This window comes from Ctenopharyngodon idella, chromosome 20 (genome assembly GCF_019924925.1).
Source record: "Ctenopharyngodon idella isolate HZGC_01 chromosome 20, HZGC01, whole genome shotgun sequence".
Taxonomy (NCBI): Eukaryota; Metazoa; Chordata; class Actinopteri; order Cypriniformes; family Xenocyprididae; genus Ctenopharyngodon; species Ctenopharyngodon idella.
In genome coordinates, this window is record NC_067239.1 from 18,440,277 (window position 1) to 18,461,829 (window position 21,553).

Consider the following 21,553-nt stretch of genomic DNA (forward strand, 5'->3'; position numbering starts at 1 on the left):
GTTCTGTCATCATTTATGCAAGAGCACCTCGTTTCACCTTTTGTCTGTCAGGGATCATTTGAACTGAAGTCGTCATGGCATAGAATTGTAAATGAAAGTAAATGATAACAGAATTTTTATTTTTGGATGAACTATCCCTTTAAATAGCCATCACTATTTTGGGAAAGCCAGATGAAAAGAAAGCAAAAAGAAAGAAAAGGAAATGAGGCCCCCAGAATGTGTGCATGTCCATTACAGTGAGTTATTTTACATTCTGACATATAAGCTCACTGTATTTTACTGACAACTCACTTCCCTCTCTCCCCTATAATCTTTCCATTTGTTCTCTGTACTGACCTGTGCTGTTGAGCCAGGCAATGATACATCAGAATGGCAAGGACAAAGGTCAGGTCAGCAATTCATCACACCAGACTCCATCATGCCTGGCGCTACTCCATAATAGCACAAGTAAAAACAAGACAAAAACAGCATCTCCTGCTCATGTTTTATTCAGTTCCTTTGGTCTAACAGTTTATTTTACACCTATTACATTAGAACAAAGCCAATACTTTCCAAATGAATGGCTTTATGTCAAAGCTGAATTTTCAGCAGTCATTACTCCAGACTTCAGTGTCACATGATCCTTCAGAAATCATTCTATGCTGATTTAGTGCTCAAGAAACATTTCTTATTATTATCATGTTGAGCTGCTTAAAACTTCTGTGGAATCTGTGATACATTTTTTTTATGATTCTTTGAAGAATTTAAAGGGTTAGTTCACCCAAAAATGAAAATTATGTCATCTATTACTCACCCTCATGTCGTTCCACACCCGTAAGACCTTCGTTCATCTTCGGAACACAAATTAAGATATTTTTGATAAAATCCGATGGCTCAGTGAGGCCTACATTGCCAGCAAGATAATTAACACATTCAAACGCCCAGAAAGCTACTAAAGACATATTTAAAACAGTTCATGTGACTACAGTGGTTTAACCTTAATGTTATGAAGTGATGAGAATACTTTTTGTGCACCAAAAACAAAAACAAAATACGACTTTATTCAACAATATCTGGTGACGGCCAATTTCAAAACACTGCTTCATGAAGCTTCGAAGCTTTACGAATCTTTTGTTTCGAATCAGTGATTCGGAGCACCCCCCCAGTAGTGAACCATTGAAATTTCAAAACACTTATGACATAAGGAAGCCTCGTTAACTGAAATCACGTGACTTTGGCAGTTTGATAAGCGTTCCGAATCACTGATTTGAAAAAAAAAGATTTGTAAAGCTTCGAAGCTTCATGAAGCAGTGGTTTGAAACCGCCCATCATTAGATATTGTTGAATAAAGTCATTATTTTGTTTTTTTGGCGCACAAAAAGTATTCTTGTCACTTCATAACATTAAGGTTGAACCACTGTAGTCACATGAACTGTTTTAAATATGTCTTTAGCAGCTTTCCGGGCATTTGAAAGTGTTAATTATCTTGCTGTCAATGGAGGCCTCACTGAGCCATCGGATTTTATCAAAAATATCTTAATTTGTGTTCCGAAGATGAACGAAGGTCTTACGGGTGTGGAACGACATGAGGGAGTAATTAATGACATAAAAGCATTTTTCTCCAACAACCACCATTGAGTATGAACCTTGTATTCTGGCACAATCATTTTTTTTTTTAACCAACACTTAGATACATTTGACCAGTTTTTTTGAGAGGACTGACTCTGGCACCACAACTCGGGATGCTATTAATAGTTGGATATAAGAGATGACATAAGAAAAGCCCAATGTAATTGCACATTTACATCATTGTATAAACATTAAGTTATTGCTTTAGTTTAAGTCATGAGATGTCAATGGTCCAGTCAAGCATTTCATTACTGTGTAAAAGTAATGACTCTGTAATTTGCATGTCAGTTCAACTCAGAACGCCTACAGTTTATTTCTAGATCTAATTCATTGGCATCTACAGTACTTACTACTTATGACTATTACAAGTCCCGGACTTCACCGTGTTTAGAAATACTTAAATTCATCGGACGTCATGCAGAGATCAACGGAAGAGGTGAATGCAAAGACATATATGATGCAATACCTCTTAATGACAATGGTAAAAGCTCCCGTAGATCACTTGTTATCTGTAAAGTGCCATTAGTTATCTTTTGCAGTAGTGGGTGAAGCATACTTCAGCACTGGCACTTAAAGCTGTTCTCAGCTTAGATTTAAAAGTTATCTTGACAGTTAAAAGAGAGATGAACTGGCTCATGAAAAAAGGTAAAAGACCATTAATCACAGAGCAAATATTCTGTCTAAGCCTAATGAAAATGTAGGATACTACTCTCAGAATCTCAGAAAAAACGCCAAAAAGTACCTTAAAAGGACCATAAAGTATTTCATTCAACAAAAAGGAATCATGAAAGTTTGTATAGCACGCAAGTTGTATTATTGACTCTATATAGCGCCCAAGTTGCATTGACTACGTTTATAGTGTTTCTTTGGAGCTTGACACGGCTGGTCGGGATAGACACTGCAAAGTGGTGCTGCTCACAATTAATCAAATAATAAATTATACATTATAAATTGCTTTAAAGCAGATAATATTATATAATATTTATATCATTTTTATTAAAAATATTTGATTAAATATTTTAAAAAGACTTCTTAGCAATATTTAAATTCTTTAACATGGCTCAGGTGGTACAACAAATAACGACTGACTAACTATCCATTTAAAATGCTTGAGTAGGAAACAGTGATTCTGGAAAATGTTGCACAAGAAAGCAGATCATTTTTATCTACTGTATCACAGCACAGACTTTTCTGTGGACATGCTCTATAGTGATTTACTTCAAGGATTGCACTGGCTTGCAGAGACTTTTGGCAGCTCTACGTCTATCCTGTCAGAAAGTGCAATGTGCTCTTTGGGAGCTGAGGGATACCTTGCTGGATTTGCTTCTCTACTGCTGGCCACTCAGTCTCTTTCACTCAGATCGATTTACTGTTGAAGCACAGGCCTTAAATCACAGTGCCATGGCCGTGCTGACTCCACTGCACTTCACTCCTTGACCTAGGGCGGAAAAAACTCAGCAAGAAACGAACGGCTGTCACAACATCATCTATCACCACTGCCCCCTTCATCTCAGGACACAGTCTACCCATGCAACCCCCCCCCAGGACTTGTGCAAGGTTGGGCACTGTGCTTCAGCTGCATTATATCCAAGTGCTCTCCACAGGCTTCCATAAAGCATTAAATCATGGAGAGACCATGCAAGCACAAAGAAATGTTTTGCAACATGTTATTAGAGCTGACACGGAGTAATGCAGTGGTGTGGAGGTCTTATCTGAAAGACAAGAGTAAGAGGTAGGCTGTTATTGTTTGATTCATCTAAAAGGCCACAATCTTTTACTCACTAGGTTATTAGACTTATAAATGAATTTTGACATAAAAAAATTGAACATTGCGTAATACAAATGACTGATGTGTAAAGTGCTTTATTACGTGTCATATCTTAGACCTGTAGATCATTTACTCTGTTTTGACAAGGGTTAGTTCACCCAAAGATGAAAATTCTGTCATTACTCACCCTCATGTCGTTCCAAACCCGTAAGACTTTCGTTCATCTTCGGAACACAAATGAAGATCTTTTTGATGAAATCCGAGAGCTTTTTGTCCTTCCATACACAGCTACGCAATTGAAACTTTGATGCTTCAAAAAGTTCATAAAGAGAATGGAAAACTAATCCATATGAATTGAGCAGTTTAGTTCAAATTTTCTGAAGAGACTCTATAGTACTTTATGATGAACAGATTTAATTTATGCTTTTACTCACATATAAACATTGATCAGCGAACATAAACAGAAGCTCAACCGAACCTGAATGACGCATGAGAACAAACCTCTTGCAGAAGCTCAAACATGCTGCGTAACACACAAGAATGAATCTTATTGGTTCTTGCACGCGTCAAGCAAACATGCTTGAGCTTCCTTTTACCACAACTGATGTGTGCGTTGATGAATTTACATGTGAATTCATCAATGCACATATCAGACATGTGACATCTGTTCATCAAATGTAAGCTGTCTATGGGGGAACAGAAAGCTTTAAGATTTCATCAAAAACATCTTCATTTGCATTTCAAAGATGAAAGAAAGTCTTACATGTTTGGAATGAAATGAGGGTAAGTAATTAATGACAGAACTTTCACTTTTGGGTGAAGTAACTCTTTAAATTTTTACAATGTTGTTTTTATCGGGTTGGCTTTCACAAGGCAACATTTCAAAGTGTACTAAAATGTGTTTATGCAAGTCACAGTGAGTAAAACTGTCCTCTAAATGGTCAGAGTGCACCTGTTTATGTTCCGGGATTGTGCCGCTCATGGCAGTCATCCATCAAGATGACCCACACACATGTATCAAACTCTTCATTTCCGCTCTAACTGATACATATACAGTTTATCAAGTAGAGCAGGAATCAGGGATAGCATTCTTGCAATGAAGAGGTGCTCTTTTGTTTTCAACTGCGATACTACAGCTCAACTTTTGTCAAGGTGGAGCAACAGTTTGATATTGCTGATCAAATTAAAGTCAATATGTTTATAGGAACTTACCTAAATAATAACATACAGTTGCAAGAAAAAGTATGTGAACCACTTGCAGAATCTGTGAAAATGTTAATAATTTTAACAAAATAAGGGAGATAATACAAAATGCATGTTATTTTTTATTTAGCATTGTCCTGAGAAAGATATTTTACATAAAAGATGTTTACATATAATCCACAAGCACAATGGTTCACAAACTTTTGAACTGGGTCATTTTAATAAATTCAGCTATTTTTTTGTCTTATGGATTATATGTAAACATCTTTTATGTAAAATATCTTACTCAGGACAGTACTAAATAAAAAATAACATGCATTTTGTATGATCTCTCTTATTTTGTTAAAATTTTGCACATTTTCACAGATTCTGCAAGTGGTTCACATACTTTTTCTTGCAACTGTATCTGGTTTAAAGTCAGCGTGCAGTGGAAGTTTAAACCGACTTTATTTTAGTATTGTGACATATTTCAGAGTGAAACGGGGCTTAATATTAGTGTATCTCATTGTCATATTAAATATAACGTTTATGGCAAACAAAATAATTGAGGTTCATAGCAAGTCTGGTCAACGTATAAATTATAAAAGGCTGACTTTTCATTGTGTTGAATGTTAGAATTGTGTATGATGAAATGCCGATGTCATGAGGCTTATTATTAATAGTGTTTGAATTTGAACACTTTTGAATTGCTTAATTCTTCAGTCATAAGAATGTATGTGGTATTTCCGCATGAGTAACCGATTCAATTTAGAAATGAAGATAATTGCAAATGAACTTATTATAAATGACTGTAGCAATGCAAGATGGTCCTCATTTTAATTACTTTTCAGAAAATGGATGGAGCCACATTATTTCTAAGAACTGAACATTTTGTCCTGGACAACAGCAAAGGCTTTATCTATTATCACTTTAATTGTAAAAAGCAATTTTGTCTGGCCCAAACTGTGATAAAAATGATTAGTGATTAGTTTATGGATTGAGAGAAGCTGTATTCATAAGAAATTTCTGGCTACATTAAAAATAGTAAAAGCACTAATTAGACTAACTGAAATTAATTGCATTGAGCCATAGATTTAGATTACGTCTTATCGTTACTGTATATTCATCAACAAATAGTTGTCAAAAACATTCACAGAGAAATTATTTAACATGGCAAAACAACCAGTTTATGCTCTAAGTGACCAAAAGACTAACTTCAGATTGTTCCCTCAGGATCAATAATCAAAAATGTAAATGTCTCTTAAAAAATGTAAATGTCTAATCAAAACTAATGTCTCTTGTGGTGCCTTTTGTCTTAATGCAGTAAAGGTCCCAAGAATAGACTAAGGACTGAGTGAGTGCTTAAGTATTGAATGTTTATGATCATTTTAGATTGTGTTATGCTACCATCTTTCTTAAGTACACCTATAAAATTTCCTAAGTACTTATTCCTAGAGGTCTCTTTGATCTCTTTTATAACAACACCATTGACATAATGTCTACTGAGAGCATTCAGGTGGTCTGCAAAAGTACTTTATCGCCATGAAGCTGGCGCCAACTTAAGACAGAACCATGGGGTTGTTAAGGTGCAAAGTTCCCTCAAACCTTATTGAATCTGCCAAGAGAATACCTACTATAGCCAGTTTGATTCACAATCCAATTCCATCTTCAGCAGAAAAAAGCCCAGAATAGACTGAGGCTTTCTTTAGGTGAGGAAGAACAAATAAAGAATTCAAGACCGGGAGATAAGGGACAGAAATCGAAAAGACAGAGAGGAAGGAAAAGAAGCAGCGTGAGCTCATCTTGATTGAACACGGGCCTAATGGCCTGGACTCAATTGGATGAACAATCGGACAGATCTACCTTAATGTACAAAGAGCCATCAATCTCTTTTTTAACTAGATTACAGCACCCTTTAGGGTTGGTCAGCAGGCAGGGGAGAGGACTGCAGACCAAGCAGGACTTCCTGGCATCAAGCTGTAGGATCAGCTATTGTCTAAATACACCCCTCCCTATTTTGCGACCCCACTTCCTAATTTTAATCTACTCTGCAGTACGCCATGTCTCAACTAATGAAATGGCATTAACTTGGACTAGAGCCTATCACTAAAACCAAGCACTCACATTGATTCCTACTGACTACATTTGTCCAGCATTCAGGAGAACGCATGTACTGTGCCTGCATTTCTAATTGCGTCGCACTGGTTTTCTGATCTTTTGCGAAAAGTATACAGAGGCAGGTAGTTTTTAAAATAAAGTATTGATTAAATAATACTTTAAATTACTGTAATTACTTTCGCATTATTAGGTAAAGATGTGTTTAAACTGCACTAAATAATCCTGGTGGTGTTTACCAAGTGAATAAATCAAAATATCAGCCAGTTCTTTTTTAAGAGCCAATGAATGATCACTGTGATTAAACAGAAGCAACACATTGGAGACACGCTGTCTGAGGTGCTGGCAGACTCTGACTCAGTCCATAAAACAAGACCTATAAATTAAGATTCAATTTATTCTGGGTAGAATTTATTGCTTTGGTGATTTACTGGAGCAGCCTCATTTAGGATGATCACATCAGAGGGCTCCTCAGTCTAATTAAATCTGATGAAGGAGGGGGTTTTAGTGCAAAAGTGTAAGCTGTCACCACCACACACTGCAGTTTGGTAGAGGAAGAGGTGGGAGAATTTATTAAACTATCACATTTCAATTTACAAAAAAGATCCTCCCAATAATGTTTCTATATATATATATATAAAATTAGTGATGCCAGATCTGGTCATTTTATCTTACTGCTGCAATCCTTACATACTAAATCCTTACTAGGCATATTAGGCAGGTAGCAACATAGTCTGTTCAATATATATGGGCAAATGATGTGATGGGTCATTTTTTTTTGTCCAAAGCCCTTAATAATAATAAAAAACAAAGATATGACATTCAAAGTATGTAAGGTAGTACAGCTAGATCACTTATTGAATCCAAAACGTTTTAATTATATTTTACTACATATAAAGGTATTTTAAAGATTGTGAAGTGTCACAAGGTCATTCGGTTTAACCATCCAAAGGCCAATACAGCCATTTAATTTGTGATTAAAATATCTTAAAATGTAATAAATGTATATATTTTTTATTCTGGCATGATTTTATATAATCATATATCAACATAGTGCAAAATGGTATTAAAATTATGTGTAGAAGTCATTGCTTTGTTATGAGAAAGAATGTCCGGAAAAATGAATTTCATTGATGTCATTCGGAGTAACCAATATAAAGGGACCATTTTGGATCAAGTCATGCGGTCAATATCATGTGACAGGATGTGACATCATTCAGACACCTGCAAAGGACCACATGGTCGTGAAGCAAAGTAACTAACTCTTTCTTAACTATTTGAAAAATTCATGTTTTCACTTGCTCATACGCATGTCCCAAAACGTCAGGTCATTCGGTACAACCGCTATAAAACATGGAAAATGTTGTAATATTTTAAAAACTTGTACTAAATATAAAATATTTGATTGTCCTTTTGCTAGCTAGATAACAAACTAACTATCTAGCTAGCTAGATATCAGCATGTTAGCATTGTTTGAAAATATCGTCATTCGGTATAACCAAAAGTGTCATTCGGTAAAACCGAAATTTTAGTTAAACCGAATGACTTAGAACTTAATGAAATTTTGTCCATCTTGTAAAAAAATGACAAAAGCAGTGTCAATTGATTATAAAAACCACATAATCTCATTGTTAACACTTTCATATAATAGAATATATAATAGAATAATATAAAGACTATATATAATATATCTCCTTATACTTTTAAAAACCTTATTCGTCAATGACCCATATATATATATATATATATATATCCAGGTACACATTCACATTTATAAATTAACAGAAAATATACATAAATAAAAATGTAGGCCTACGTATAAATGAACAGAATGCAATATAAATGTTCAAACAGTATGTTGCATTGCCTCCATGACCTAATACTTCAAAGACTAAATCTTATGTAATATCACAAAGCACACATGTAAGCTTTGCACTGGAATAAACTGTAGTTTTAGCACCAATGCATTATGTAATTAGCTTTTGTCATACAGTAATTAGACAGCAACAATGTTTTTGTTCCATTAACCAAAAATCATCATTCAGACACAAACTACTGAACTAGAAGTGTTTATATACGACACCTGCACTTCCTGTTCGAGACTTTGCTCCAGTACTTTACCACTTTTACTTCCATTTACAATTTCTTTTTTATTTTTCCTTTATTGAAGTCTTTTAATTAAAACTATTTCTTTTCTGCTGTTAATCAAATCCCATTTTGATGGTAATACATAGGCTACACAAAATAACGTCCTTTAATTTACCACGCAAGCTAAAATTAAAATTCTGCCACCTAAACAAAAGCTGTGGATGGCAAACTGCCCCCCTCCCCCTCGGCTCTCTCCCTTACTGCCTCATGTGCTCTGTGTCTGTCTACTCTGCAGAGTACGTTCAACTCGCCCCGAATACATGCTCACTGTCTAACGCCGTGACCTAACCAAACGTAACCCTAATGTTCCTCGTTTAATGCATCTCTTTAGCTAAATCCGGAAGCGATAGGAAACGTGTGATTTCGTCGCTAATGTAAATGGCTATTACATTAATAACAGTGCGTTATCTTGGCGCGCGTCTCTCACTGGACGCCTTCACGTCAGCTGGTGCTGTAGAAGTAATGAAGAGGTGAATCCACAGTCTACAGTTTTGGGACCTACTTGAGCACCGGCGTCCGAGCAATTCGCCGAGACAGCGTGTGTTCTCCGTGCTGTTTTGAGTGTCAGTAACTTCTGTGCCGTGTACTGCCATCATCTCATCATGCATGGCAAGAAATGAATCCTGATTCAGCGCTCGACTCACACAGAATCGCGCGCGGAGAGAACTTTGCTTCGCAACTCTTGTGTGGATACGGCACGCGCCACGGCAGCGCGCGGAGGATCAACAACTTTCCTCAGAAACAGCGCTAGCGTCCTTCCTATGTCGCTTCAAACCCGTCCATGTCACCAATTATTGTCGCTCTAATTGGACGAGAATGTTTCAGAGACCATATCTGCTCAAACTCGGGGGAAACATCGTTGGTAAGCCTTGAGAAGCGGATAATAAATGACTTTTATGCACCTCAGACTCGCGTCCTCACCAGGTGGACTGTGAAGAGACAGAAGAGGAATGTTTATCCGAAATTTATTGCCGCTCAGTTTGGGGTTTTTGCCGTTTTTGTTCATTCACTGTTTTCTCTCAGTATTTCTTCCGTTATTGCAGGTAAGTTGGACTGAGTAGTTCAGTCGTTGATGATAATTCATAGTCAAGTACAATAACGGACCGTAGCGAAAGTGCACGTGCATAACGTTTGACTATCTACTGCGTGAGAGATTGGTCAAATGTATGAATATATCTACATATATCACATTGTGACAACTATTAAATTATAAATGGCATTTAAATACGTCATTTATATATTATAAATCATTAACCTACGACAGTTCAAATTAATATGCTTAGATTTGGAGAATAGTTTATAAAGATTTCATATGAATGCACTTGATGGTTGAAAGAAAACATACATGTGTAATATTTTGATCTTACACATCTAATAGTAGTATTTACTACAAGACTAGTGCGTTAGTATGCACTACTTTTAATTGAAAGTGCACCCCCTCTCAGTTCTAGCCCTGATTAAAGTCATTGATATTGAACTGTTTTATGGAGACATGGCTTTTGGTCCTTTACTACTGTCCCCTGTGGCAACAGTGCTCACAAGACTAGCAAAAGTGTTTCCAGGATGGCCTATTAGGGGGAGGCAGTGTCAGGGTTCACCCCTCAATACTCCCACTCTTCTGGGGGTCTGAGGTTCTGCGGTGTGGGTGGGTGCTCTCTTTGAGAGACCTCAGCCTCCACACACCCTTCATTCTCCACTTCAGTGGGAGGGAGCTCCCATTCGCCAGCGTGCTGAGAGAAAAAAGAGAGTGCTTGTGTTGTTGTGGTGTTCTCTTCATTGTAAATTCTAAGTACTATTGTGAAAAATTTACTATGCAAGTTTTTGCTGTACTAAACATGGCATGGTGATGAAAGTGACAAAAACACTAATCAAATTAGTGCTTTTTTCTCTACCCTAGTTTGCAAAAGGGGAGCTCCAGAAGTCATGCTCCCGAACCACAGTGGCACCGCTGGAAGGGAGCTGCCAGTTGCCATGCCAGTGTAGGCCCTACCCACCGTTACCGCCTCCACCCCCTCCTCCACCACCCCCAAGGCTCCTGGCTCCAACTGGTGAGTAGCTCTACCCTGTAATGTCACTGCAGTCCTGATTCATAGTTTTCAGAAACGTGACACCTAGAGGGCTAAACATCTATGGAACTGCTGCTCAGGTCTGTCAATTTTACATATGTTTCAAGCAGAGAATATTTAGATCACCTCTCTGTAGAAGAAAAATAGATATATGTGAACAAACTGCAAGTTTTTGGCACTTTCGTTCCATATACAGCACCCGCCGCAGTATTTCAATCACTAATAACAGTGGAAAGTTCTTAGACACTTAACGTGGCTTAATTTACTAAAGATGCTGTCACATTTACCTTTGCCTGGTGAAATTTCACTGGTGAAATCCAGTGGGAGCTGGAGTTCTCTGTGAGTGCAAAAAATTCCTGATGCAGATTTTGTTCATGTTCAAGTTGGTCGTGCAATTTTGCTGCATGATTAACAGCAAGCTGCTTTGTTTGAAAGTGACTTCATACATCGCTACGCTATAGACAATGGACAATAGAACTTTTTTGCCTAGATTTGTGACCACCTTAAGACAGTGATCTTAAAATGTCAAATTTGACTTACAGCATTTATGGATCATGTCTGTTATATACAGGCAAGCAGATGAGCCCAGAATATGAATGCAACATGCTAAATTGCACGTTTACAGTTTTCTTTATATTGTTTTTTCTAAGGGAAAATGCTTAATGCAAAACTGCGTGTTGCATTCATATTCTGGTTTCATCTGCTTGCCTTTATATAGTAGGTCTATGTTTTATTAATAAGGTGTACACTGAATTTGGTCCTCCACTATCAATGTCTTAATGCATGAAGACAAATTAAGCATTTTCTTTCATATGCATTAATATTCTAGTTGCATCTGCTTGTCTGTATGTAGTAGGGACCATCAATAAGGTGTATATTTTTTAAAATCATTGTCTTAGTTCATTAGTACCTAGTGCAAACTGCTAAATATGACTGGCGGACAGCGGAGAAATGCCTTGTTTAGCAGTTGGTCCATAACATTGGCTAACGTTGCGAATGTTTGAAAATGAACACAGTAGGGCTGCCCCCTAATAGTCGACTAAACGTTAGTCGACCAAAACTTTATTAGTTGGTTTGTCGTAGAAAAAAAAAAACTCCATAGGAAATGGCAAAGTGTCACAGTCAGTGAGGGACAGATCGTTAATGGCAGATCCTTATGGTAATTACAGTATGTCGAGCAGCAAATCCAAACATTCGCCTATGATCCATTGACCTCAAATATGGCTTATCATTTGAAACATGTAAGTAGTAGCCACTTTACATAGCTGCTATCGTTAACCTAGATAAATGTGCGTTATTATTAGGCGCATATCCATGTGTTTGTGCGCAGTGTGGAAGCTAAAGTATTAGCACGCTTGCATGACATGGAGGCGCTGGCGCAATCACTTGCATTTTTTCCTGATAACAGCAGAACTTAAACTCACAATAACAAAACATTGTTTTTTTTAAAATAAAGAAAACAAACAGGATGTACTTTCTGCCATCTCGGTCTCCATGAACTGGAACGCGTCACAACAATGAACCGAAACTCAGTGTATAGGCTACTTGCCTCACAGACATGATAAATATATCTATAGAAAGCTTGAAATGTCTACTTTTAAACAAACCAATTTGAATCAAAAACAAGTACTCTCTGATTATGTAATCCATATGAAAGGTACTGCAGAGACGGCAAGTCAGTATCATCAACTTCATCCTTCCAGTCAACACTGACACAGAAAATACTCATTTATTAATAAAATAAAATGTCTCCTTGCTATTTTTTTCTGATACATTCATAATCATTACTTTTGCCGGTGCTTTGCAGCAAAAGCTAATGATTTAGCTTTTGCTGCAAAGCACCCCCCCCCCCCCAGTATATATTTAAGTTAATTAAATTAATATAAACTTTGACTAAAAGAAAGTCAACTAGAAAAATCGGTAACACCTTTTTTAAGGTGAAGTAGTTACACATTACTACATGTACTTACTATAGTAATAACAGTAAATTATGCATAATTATGAGTAACTAACCCTAAACCAAACCCTAACACTAATAGTAACTCTATAATAAGTACATGTGGTTAATTAACATTACTCAGTACTTATTTGAGTAAGTACAATGGAACTATGTCACCTTAAAATTGTGTAAAAAAAAAAAAAAGTGTAACCGAAAAAATCTTTAGTCGGGGGGGGGAGCCCTAGAACACATTTTGTAAGCTCAATCACATTTATCTGCATCACCTCAGAGTGGTGTTCATGAAGCTTTCCGTGTGTCACAAATAAATCTTGCAATCTAGGATTTCCTCTAACAAGATGTGATTTTATCTCAGTGTCATGTTGTCAGATTCTGCAGTGAATTCAATCCCCCAAAATGAATGAATTGGCTGTGGCTGCACGCCGATTTTGTCATCGTCGTTTTGAAGGTAGCTTATAAGCAGTTTAATAGATTGCCCTTCTTGCTGAAACAATTTTCATTTCCTGACATTTCCCATTTTGAGAAATGGACATGGCCGGAAAGTACGTTGCTGTTCGCAATTGACACAAAGCTCAATCCGCTTCATTACAGGGGGAGGAAATTTTAGATTTGTCATCAGGGGTCCCTGTCAGGCTCTCAGGAAAGCCAGATCAATGAGGTCTCAGCTTTGAAAGGGTTGTGAAATCAATCTGCCTCTAGAGTTTTAGCCTTCTGGTTTAAGCCTGAGTAATGTACTCTCACAACAACGGCAAGCTCTTGGGGAAATACATTCATAAGAATTTATGACAAATACATTAGTATGTACATTAGTAAATACATTAGTATGTGCCTTGCATCAATACCTGCCTCATGCATACATGCTTGCTACATCTTCAGATATGAAGCGAACAAAATCAATATTTACCATGAGCAGCCTGAAAGACTTTAATATTATGTTTTCAGTCTGTGACATGAAATGTTTGAGGGCAAAATGCAACATAGCTATTAACAACCGTGTGAGGGCTGAGGATTTAACTGTAAAAGGCGGTTTTGATAAGTAACCAGTTGAAGGCTGGTGACAGGCTTTGCCTTTAGGGGCGAAATGGCTTTAACATTAGCTTATTAAAATTATTCATGAGGAAGTTGCATTTAATGAGGACTCCCACACCTGTCGTTATTGAAGCAGCGATAAAAGGTTTAAACTGAGCAATGTATTAGTTGTGCAAAAGGAAAGGCGGCTTCAGAGGGCCCGATTGCAATAAGAAGCGCTACCGCCCTAAACCTAATAGTGGGATTAAATGTAAGTTTGACTTTGACTGAATATTGGAAGCATCCTGCTGGATAAACTGATTCTTGAAGTAGTAACTGACATTCTTACATACTCAAAAGACCAGACTGATACCGATAAAATAACAAGATGGTTTTTTAAGTGGCCATTTATCACACATCCTCTTATCAAAGCTAGTCCAGGCCAATAATTGTCCACAATGGATAATGCTACAATGTACTGCTCTCTGTTGTATTGTCTTCATAATAACCCTGTTGGAAAAGACACATAGTACTTATTAAACCCAGAGTATTATCAAATTGTACACATTTTTATCTCTAGATTAGTCTGCATCTATTTTTAACAGAACTGCTAAGGATGTAGATGAGGGGAAGTAGATTACATGGAATTGCTCCTGGGCTCTTGGAAAAGAACACACTCTTTTAAGCCCAAAAAAGGACATGCGTGGCAGTCAGAAACGCATGGCGAACTCTGCTAACCTTACAGAGGTTCTCAGAGACATTAGGATTGTCATTGTGACAAATTATAGTAGCCTAAAAGCCATAAGAGCCCATCTTCACAAGCTTTTACCTTAAGCTGTGAAGAATTTTATATTATTTTTATGGTGCTAACCTGTGTGTCAATCAAGATGTTTGCAGTGGCAGTAGTGGTCGCAAAAAAGGAAGTAGGATTTCCTCTAATTTTACATTACCTTTTCCATCATCTAACACACACTAACTTAAAATTAATCTTTAAAAACTTTAATAACATATATATATATATATATATATATATATATTTTAAATAATCTTTAGCAAATCTCAAATTGTACATTACAATGTTGTGATGTCAAAATTCACTTATAGCATTTAAAACAATTGATTTGAGATTTTTGTTTATTTAAATAATTTACATGTTGTTTTTAATTTATTTAGGTCAAAAATATACTGTAAGAATGTGAATTGTTTGTAGGTAGTTGTTTTTGTGGTACGTGATGTTATTCTTTAAAATCTAGGCAGAAAGTCGCTGCCTAAAAACAACAGGATAACACAGAGCGCTTTGAAATGGCAAGTACTTCTTTCCTCTTGTCAGCCGTTCTCCCTCCGGGCCTGTCGGCTTGACTCCCCCTCCTGACAATCAAAGTAAGGGAGAGAAAAAGCAAAGCTAATGTCTCCCTGTCCAGAGGGCTGTTTTGTCTTGCAAGTGTATGTGCCTGTTTATGCTAATTCAAAGCATGTCAACATTAATTAAGTGTTTCGGTATCTTAGGAAGTAATTAAGTGTAGCCAAATCAAAAACACATTGTGACACAAAACACAAATAAAGCGAAACAAATTCATCTCTCTGTATCTTCTCATCTGGTGATATCACGGCAGGTGACAGCACTTTTCTGAGATACCAGGCAATGTTTTTCTTGTACAGCATGACCGACTGCAGAAAATTCTCCCGCTTATCACACTTCTGAATTATTCAAATGTGTGCAAGTAGGATAGCTTGCTATAGGGAAAATTGCTGTGTCAGAAGTGTAAAATTGCCCCACACAGTGAGAAGGCAGTTAGTGGCTCTGCTTCTGTGTAGTGCTACATTACACGACAATGTAAAAGAATAGGTGCACAGTTAAAGATTAGTATACTTAATTTAGGTAAACAATGGTGACCATCCAATGCCAACGTGGTCCCTTCACTCACAGTGAGCTATTATAATGCCATTTTGTCTAATTTCTCAGTGAATGTGTCATATTTGTAGGTGAGGTATACAGTGTTTTTTCAAGATGTTGAAAGGGTCATATATGTGGCCTACATTTTACATTGCTACATTTTAGCTCTCTGGTTGCTGTTGCTGTTCTTAGTTCACTGAGTAACCTTCTGTTTTGACCAGACCAGTATACTTTCAAATAAAGCCGTGTTTAGTATGTCAAAGTGTAGTTTGCAGAAACTGGTGAGCCAGGCTCATTTTACACTTTTTGAATTCATTTAAATTTTAGGTTTCAGAGTTTCATTCTTGGGTTGTTCATAGTAGGGATATGTGAGACTATTCGACTAGTCTAGTGGTTCTTAACCTTTTTTACTCCAAAGCCCCACTCCTCTCCGAATCAATACTGCAAGCCTCCCCCCTCCCTTTGTTCACAAAAACATTTGTATTCTAGTGTTATTACTTTTCAAGTCCATGTTATAGTTTAAGATAGATTTAAACCTTTATTGTTCTTTTTTGCAGACATTCTTTACAACTTAAATACTTACTCTGCTCAGTTATACAGTAACTTAAACAAATAAGCACAAGTCAACCTGCCATACCAAACAAGATCACAGGAAAACGCCAAAGGACTGCATAAAGCTACTATACAGATACATTCAGAATTATTAAACATACCAAAATACAAATGAAAAATAAAAACATTCTGAATGTGTGGAAACTCAGAGATCTGAAGACGAGTCGATGTCATCAGTGAACATTTCCTCTGTCAGAACAAGCAATCGTCTAAGTTGGGGGGGGGGGGGGTTAGACTAGTTGACTAGTCGGTTGCAAATTTTCCATTTAAATGTTTATGAAATTAGTCAATGTGCACATCCCAAGTTCATAGATCTTTTCAGACAGAGGAAATTTAAAGCTAACTTTCTTCATACATGATCTTGTTTGCTGTACGAGGACTGGACCATAGTGCAGAAGGATGTGGGGTGTAACTCCCACTGACATTTTCGCTGACTGTGAAATTAAGAAATTCGCCTGGCATAAAGTAGAGAATCTAATGAGTCAGGAGCCATTCACCTCCACTCACACACTCGTAAATTCACCTTCCCCTCTATCCAATGTGTTGTCGAGCTTATTTGCTGGACATTGGTAATTGAGGAGCATTAGTAGATTGACAATCACTGGCTGAAAGCCATGCAATTCCTGTGTGCACAAGATGGTATGCTAAGCTGCAAATAAGTTCAAGACCCTCAGATAGTCTTAGCTTCGAGGGGAGGCCATAAAGCTTTTTTTATGTACTGCTGATTAATGCTTTCCAGTGTAGGTTAATTACATACTACAGAGGCTGATCACGATTCTCATGATGCAGCAGTTTGAATTTAGTTTGAATGTTTTTTTTTTTTTTTTTTTTTTGTAGTGTGCCTTTACCCGTAATTGAAAATGCTATATTGGAATGTAATATAAATCATAACTAGGTGTTTCATCAACTTTCAAATATTTTTCTGCAATGAACAATCAACTTTAAGTGTCATATTTAGGGTTGTGTGTTGCCAACTACCTCATGATACAATACGATTTATGATACAGGTATGCATTTCTGTTCATTTGTTGAAAAGACAAAGGTAACACCAAGATCCTAAAAAGTTTGTATCTTACAGTGTAGAGCAGTTAAAGCCCTAGGTAGGAGTAACATAATGGACTTTTAAAACCGTTGCCATCAGCAGTGCTATCTGGGATAGGCACATATCTTTGCAGATAAAACAAATTGCTGCCCTGTTTAGAATCAAGATTTAAGGTTGTGAACTTTGTACATTGTGTCATGTCTTTGCTGAGTTGTTTTGCCACCTGTGTGAATCGGCCTACTTCAGGATACCTGGACACATACAGTTAAAGGGTACATAACACACACAGTTTCAGCCAATCTCATGTTAATCTTGAGTACCTATAGAGTAGTATAGCATCCTTCATATCGCCGAAAAGTCTTTCGTTTTATCAGATTTATAAAAGAAAGATATGCTGTACCAAGTCTTTCCAAAAACAGCCGAGCTCGTGGAGGCGTGCCGTGGGCGAAGCTAAAGAGTGACAAGCACGTGCAGTTTTACTTTCCACCTGCGGTTCCGACTCATGACTGGGATCTTTTACCGCCGTGACTGCTCCATCTTTCAATTCAAAGGATCTGAAAATCCAGCGTCAAACTGGGCCTTGTTTTTAAAAACATAAGCATCGATCCTGAAGGCTCGAGCAGCCACGGAAAACACGAGATATTCTCCATTCATTTTAACCAATAAAAAAGGATTGCAATTTTAAGACACGACTTTATCCTTATTTTGATAGTTAATTTAAGGCGGTTTCTATGGTTATTTTAATGACAAATGTCGAGAGCACATCAATGTAATGCGTGAGCACAAATCTCTCAGCTCCACTTAACGCTGGGTTCTTTGAGAAGCAAGGTTATCTTTCCCTCACAACCAAAAACACACTTCTTTGGTGACATCGTTGATTTTGTGGTCTAAATGCAAAGTGATAAATTCTTTCTCGGGCAAGTCCTGTGCAGTGCTTCTGTAAACCGAATGACTTCCGTAACCCGAACGAAGCACGTTGATGGCCGTGCTCTTGCTCTCTCGCTCTGGTTGATGTGTGTGCACGCGCTTTTCTGCCCGTACAAGGAATTCCACCCTTCATGATGTAGTATTTGGCACAGAAATACTCCGTCATACATCCAACTCGTGTTTTGAAACTTTGGTCATGTTTAGCAAGAGAATCCAACTCTTTAACAGTGTAAATAAGTCAGAATGCATGAAATAGCATTAGACCCCCCCCCCCTTTAAGCCCAAAATCATTCATACCCATTCCAAATGTTTAATTATGGTGAATTTTTATTTGACATATAGACATCTTCTGGCTGGAAATGACACAAGAAGATGACAAAAGAAAGTAAGACATTGTGTTAAAGATAGTAACTAAGAATATTAGCTATATATATTTATTTTTTTACTATCTTTTTTACATTTTGACAAAACATTGCATGTCCACAATTATTCATTCTTTCTCAATAATCAATGGCAATTTTTCATCACAGCTGTCAGTTATAAAGGTTTTTCCACTGGGATTTTGGACCACTCCTCTTTTGCATAGATCTCCAGGTCCTTGAGGTTGGAAGACTTCCTTGCCATCACTTCCTTGCCATCACCCCCCCAAAGCATTATGTACTCACCACCATCCTTGTCTGTGGGGGTGGTGTTCTTGGGGTTGAATGGTTCTCTTTTTTTTTCTCCAAACAAAAGCCACATCCCTATGTCCAAACAACTAAATTTTTGTCTTGTCAGACCACAGAACAAAGAAGTCTTTTGGTAATCTATTCTGTGGTCTAACGAGACAAAAATTGAGTTGTCCAATTGATAAGTCGTTTCATTTGGAAGTATATCACAATATATAAAAAAGTTTTGTCGCTACTTCCTTTTCATCACAACTTCAAACTGTAGAAACGAATATCAATAATCAAACCTAAATAAATTTAAAAAAATTGTTGAAGAGACCTGATTCAGTTAGGATAGGAATCTCTGTAGTTACTCCTATTAGGCTGGTTGGTCTGTTGTCTGGATGTGGGTGTTTTATATATTTATAACGTCTGTATATAATTAAGAGAAGGAATCAATTTAGGCAAGAATCGTGACCTACTACTAAAGCGGCCCTTCTGAGCAGTTTCCGGGATCGGGCTTTCCTTATTGATTTAATTAGCTTTTTATGTTGGATGGGATGCCAGCAGGCAGTTGAACGACCAACTGTTATTTCACTCAGAAACTTGGCAAAAGGTCTAAATCTAAAAAGGTCTAATGAAAGTGCACCAGGCAGCACAATGAGAAAATTAGCTTACGGTATTCACCAAAGGTCAAAATAAATGAGGAGATGTGTTATGATGAAAAAAATCCATTCACAGACATTTCTATCTGGCTGAGATTAGATTTCAGTGCTATAGTCTGGGATGTTTGAAACATGTAGCAAGCGAATTATGAAATGTAGGCTAATATTTAACTTAAAAATTGACAATAATTAAGTTACTGTGAGAAACATATTATTTTCGTTATGTTTTGAAAATAGTTTTAAAAAATCAACAAAATTGTTGCTAAAATCTCAGTATGTATTGTACATATGTAAATGGATGAACAGGAGACATTGCAATAGGAGTCGAGCGATATCGCTTTCTTTCTCTTGCTCTTCTTCTTGCGCATCAAGCCCAATGCCGCTAGCAAATGTCAGGAGTTGTGGTGGAATGTCAGGAGTCACGGTCTGGCTCAACCACATCCCCTCCACTGAACGGACAGGACGTGCTCGCAGGTCTGGCCCTGCACCAGGCTCCTAGCTTTAATTAAAGAGGGCTTTAGGATGTGTGCCAGAGACTTTGGAGAGTCGCCTTCATCGATCACCCTCACCGTCTCATCTAGCTTTCCACACCCCCACAGCTTTTGAATCATCTTTGTACTCTCTTTTTATTTTTTTCATTTCACCACTCATCGTCATTGGATGATGGAGTGATGTTTTTCCCGTTGAGTATGACTAACTAGGTAGGATGGGGGAAGCAGCAGTTGCCTGCAGGCTCTGCACTGACCTTTGCTTGGATGCACTTTGTCATGAGTGTGGATGAGCCACCCACAGGGATGGAGGCCCACGATTGCTCCCTCCCTCCACCTGCAGACTTTCCCGTTGTATAAGTAGAGCAGAGGCATTCCCTACCTGCGCTTGCAATCAAACGCAAGAGGTCTGTGGCTCGGGCGACAGAGGATAAAAGTGGGGTATAGAGTAGGGGGCTCTAGGTCTGCAAAATGAAGGTCTTGGCATCTGAATATCTGCAAAATCAAAGCCAGTGACATCCGCTTGTGTAATATCTGATATCATTCAATTACAAGGAAATCAGCAGATGGTACTGCAACCAAAGAGAGAGTGAGAAGAAAAAAAACACGAGCCCATACTCTAACCGAGCGGTAAGATTTAGTCTGGAGTTGAAAATTCTTGTAAATTACTTAAAAGTCCCTGCTCTTTGCTCCTCTACCAAAAAATGTGCAGAGCTCAACTCAGATGGAGTTATTGTTTGTTTTTATATCTGGCAGCCTGTCAGTCCTCTTATTTTAAAATCAGTTTTGCCCAGGCAATCCAGAGCCATGTAACTCCATTAAACAGGAGAGCAGGTACAAAAATAGCCTAATCTAATAGGCCTGGTTCGCTCTGCCTTCATAAGACCGACCCTCTGATATGTCTGCTGCTCCTTTATCATTGACAGGAGATGATGCTATTCACACTGTACACGTTGCATCAAAATTTCACATCCGTGCTTTAACGTTGGATTACAATATTGTTTTCATTTTGTGGTTTTTCTTATAAGGCATTGTGTAAGTTTTAGTGTAGCTGTTGAAACATGGATTGATCAAAAAAATGCAGCATAAGAGTTTATTTCAAAAACATTAAACTGACCGTACTGACCCCAAACTTTCAAATGGTAGTGTATGTTCACACATATTTGTAAAAGATTTTATTTTATGCAGTGTAGAATATAGAATACATAGAAACTGATGTCAATTGAACATTCATTCTAATTTTATACACAAGATGCATTTGCAGTGATCTTATCAAAGTTTAGTTCACCCAAAAACGAAAACTTATCTTCATGTCGATCCAAACCTGTATAGCTTACTATAAAAAGATGATGTGTTTGAAGAGTGTTTCTCTTTTTGTCCATATGATGGACTGAATTGACTTTCGTTGTATGAACAAACAACACAG

The 21,553-nt window shown here is 37.4% G+C and overlaps 1 protein-coding gene across 2 annotated transcripts in view; it reads left to right on the forward strand.

Annotated features, from left to right (window-relative positions):
* The first annotated feature begins 9,025 nt into the window (after positions 1 to 9,025).
* The window catches only part of prima1 (proline rich membrane anchor 1), a 39,165-nt gene continuing 26,637 nt past the window's right edge, over positions 9,026 to 21,553 (forward strand). The window contains exons 1-2 of one of the 2 annotated variants that reach the window (XM_051876273.1): positions 9,026 to 9,683; positions 10,719 to 10,869. In XM_051876273.1, coding sequence (XP_051732233.1) covers positions 9,603 to 9,683; positions 10,719 to 10,869 — 232 coding nt within the window. In that variant the 5' untranslated portion in view covers positions 9,026 to 9,602. Of the gene's footprint in view, positions 9,865 to 10,718; positions 10,870 to 21,553 lie in introns of both variants that reach the window. The other variant, XM_051876272.1, reaches the window with a different exon arrangement.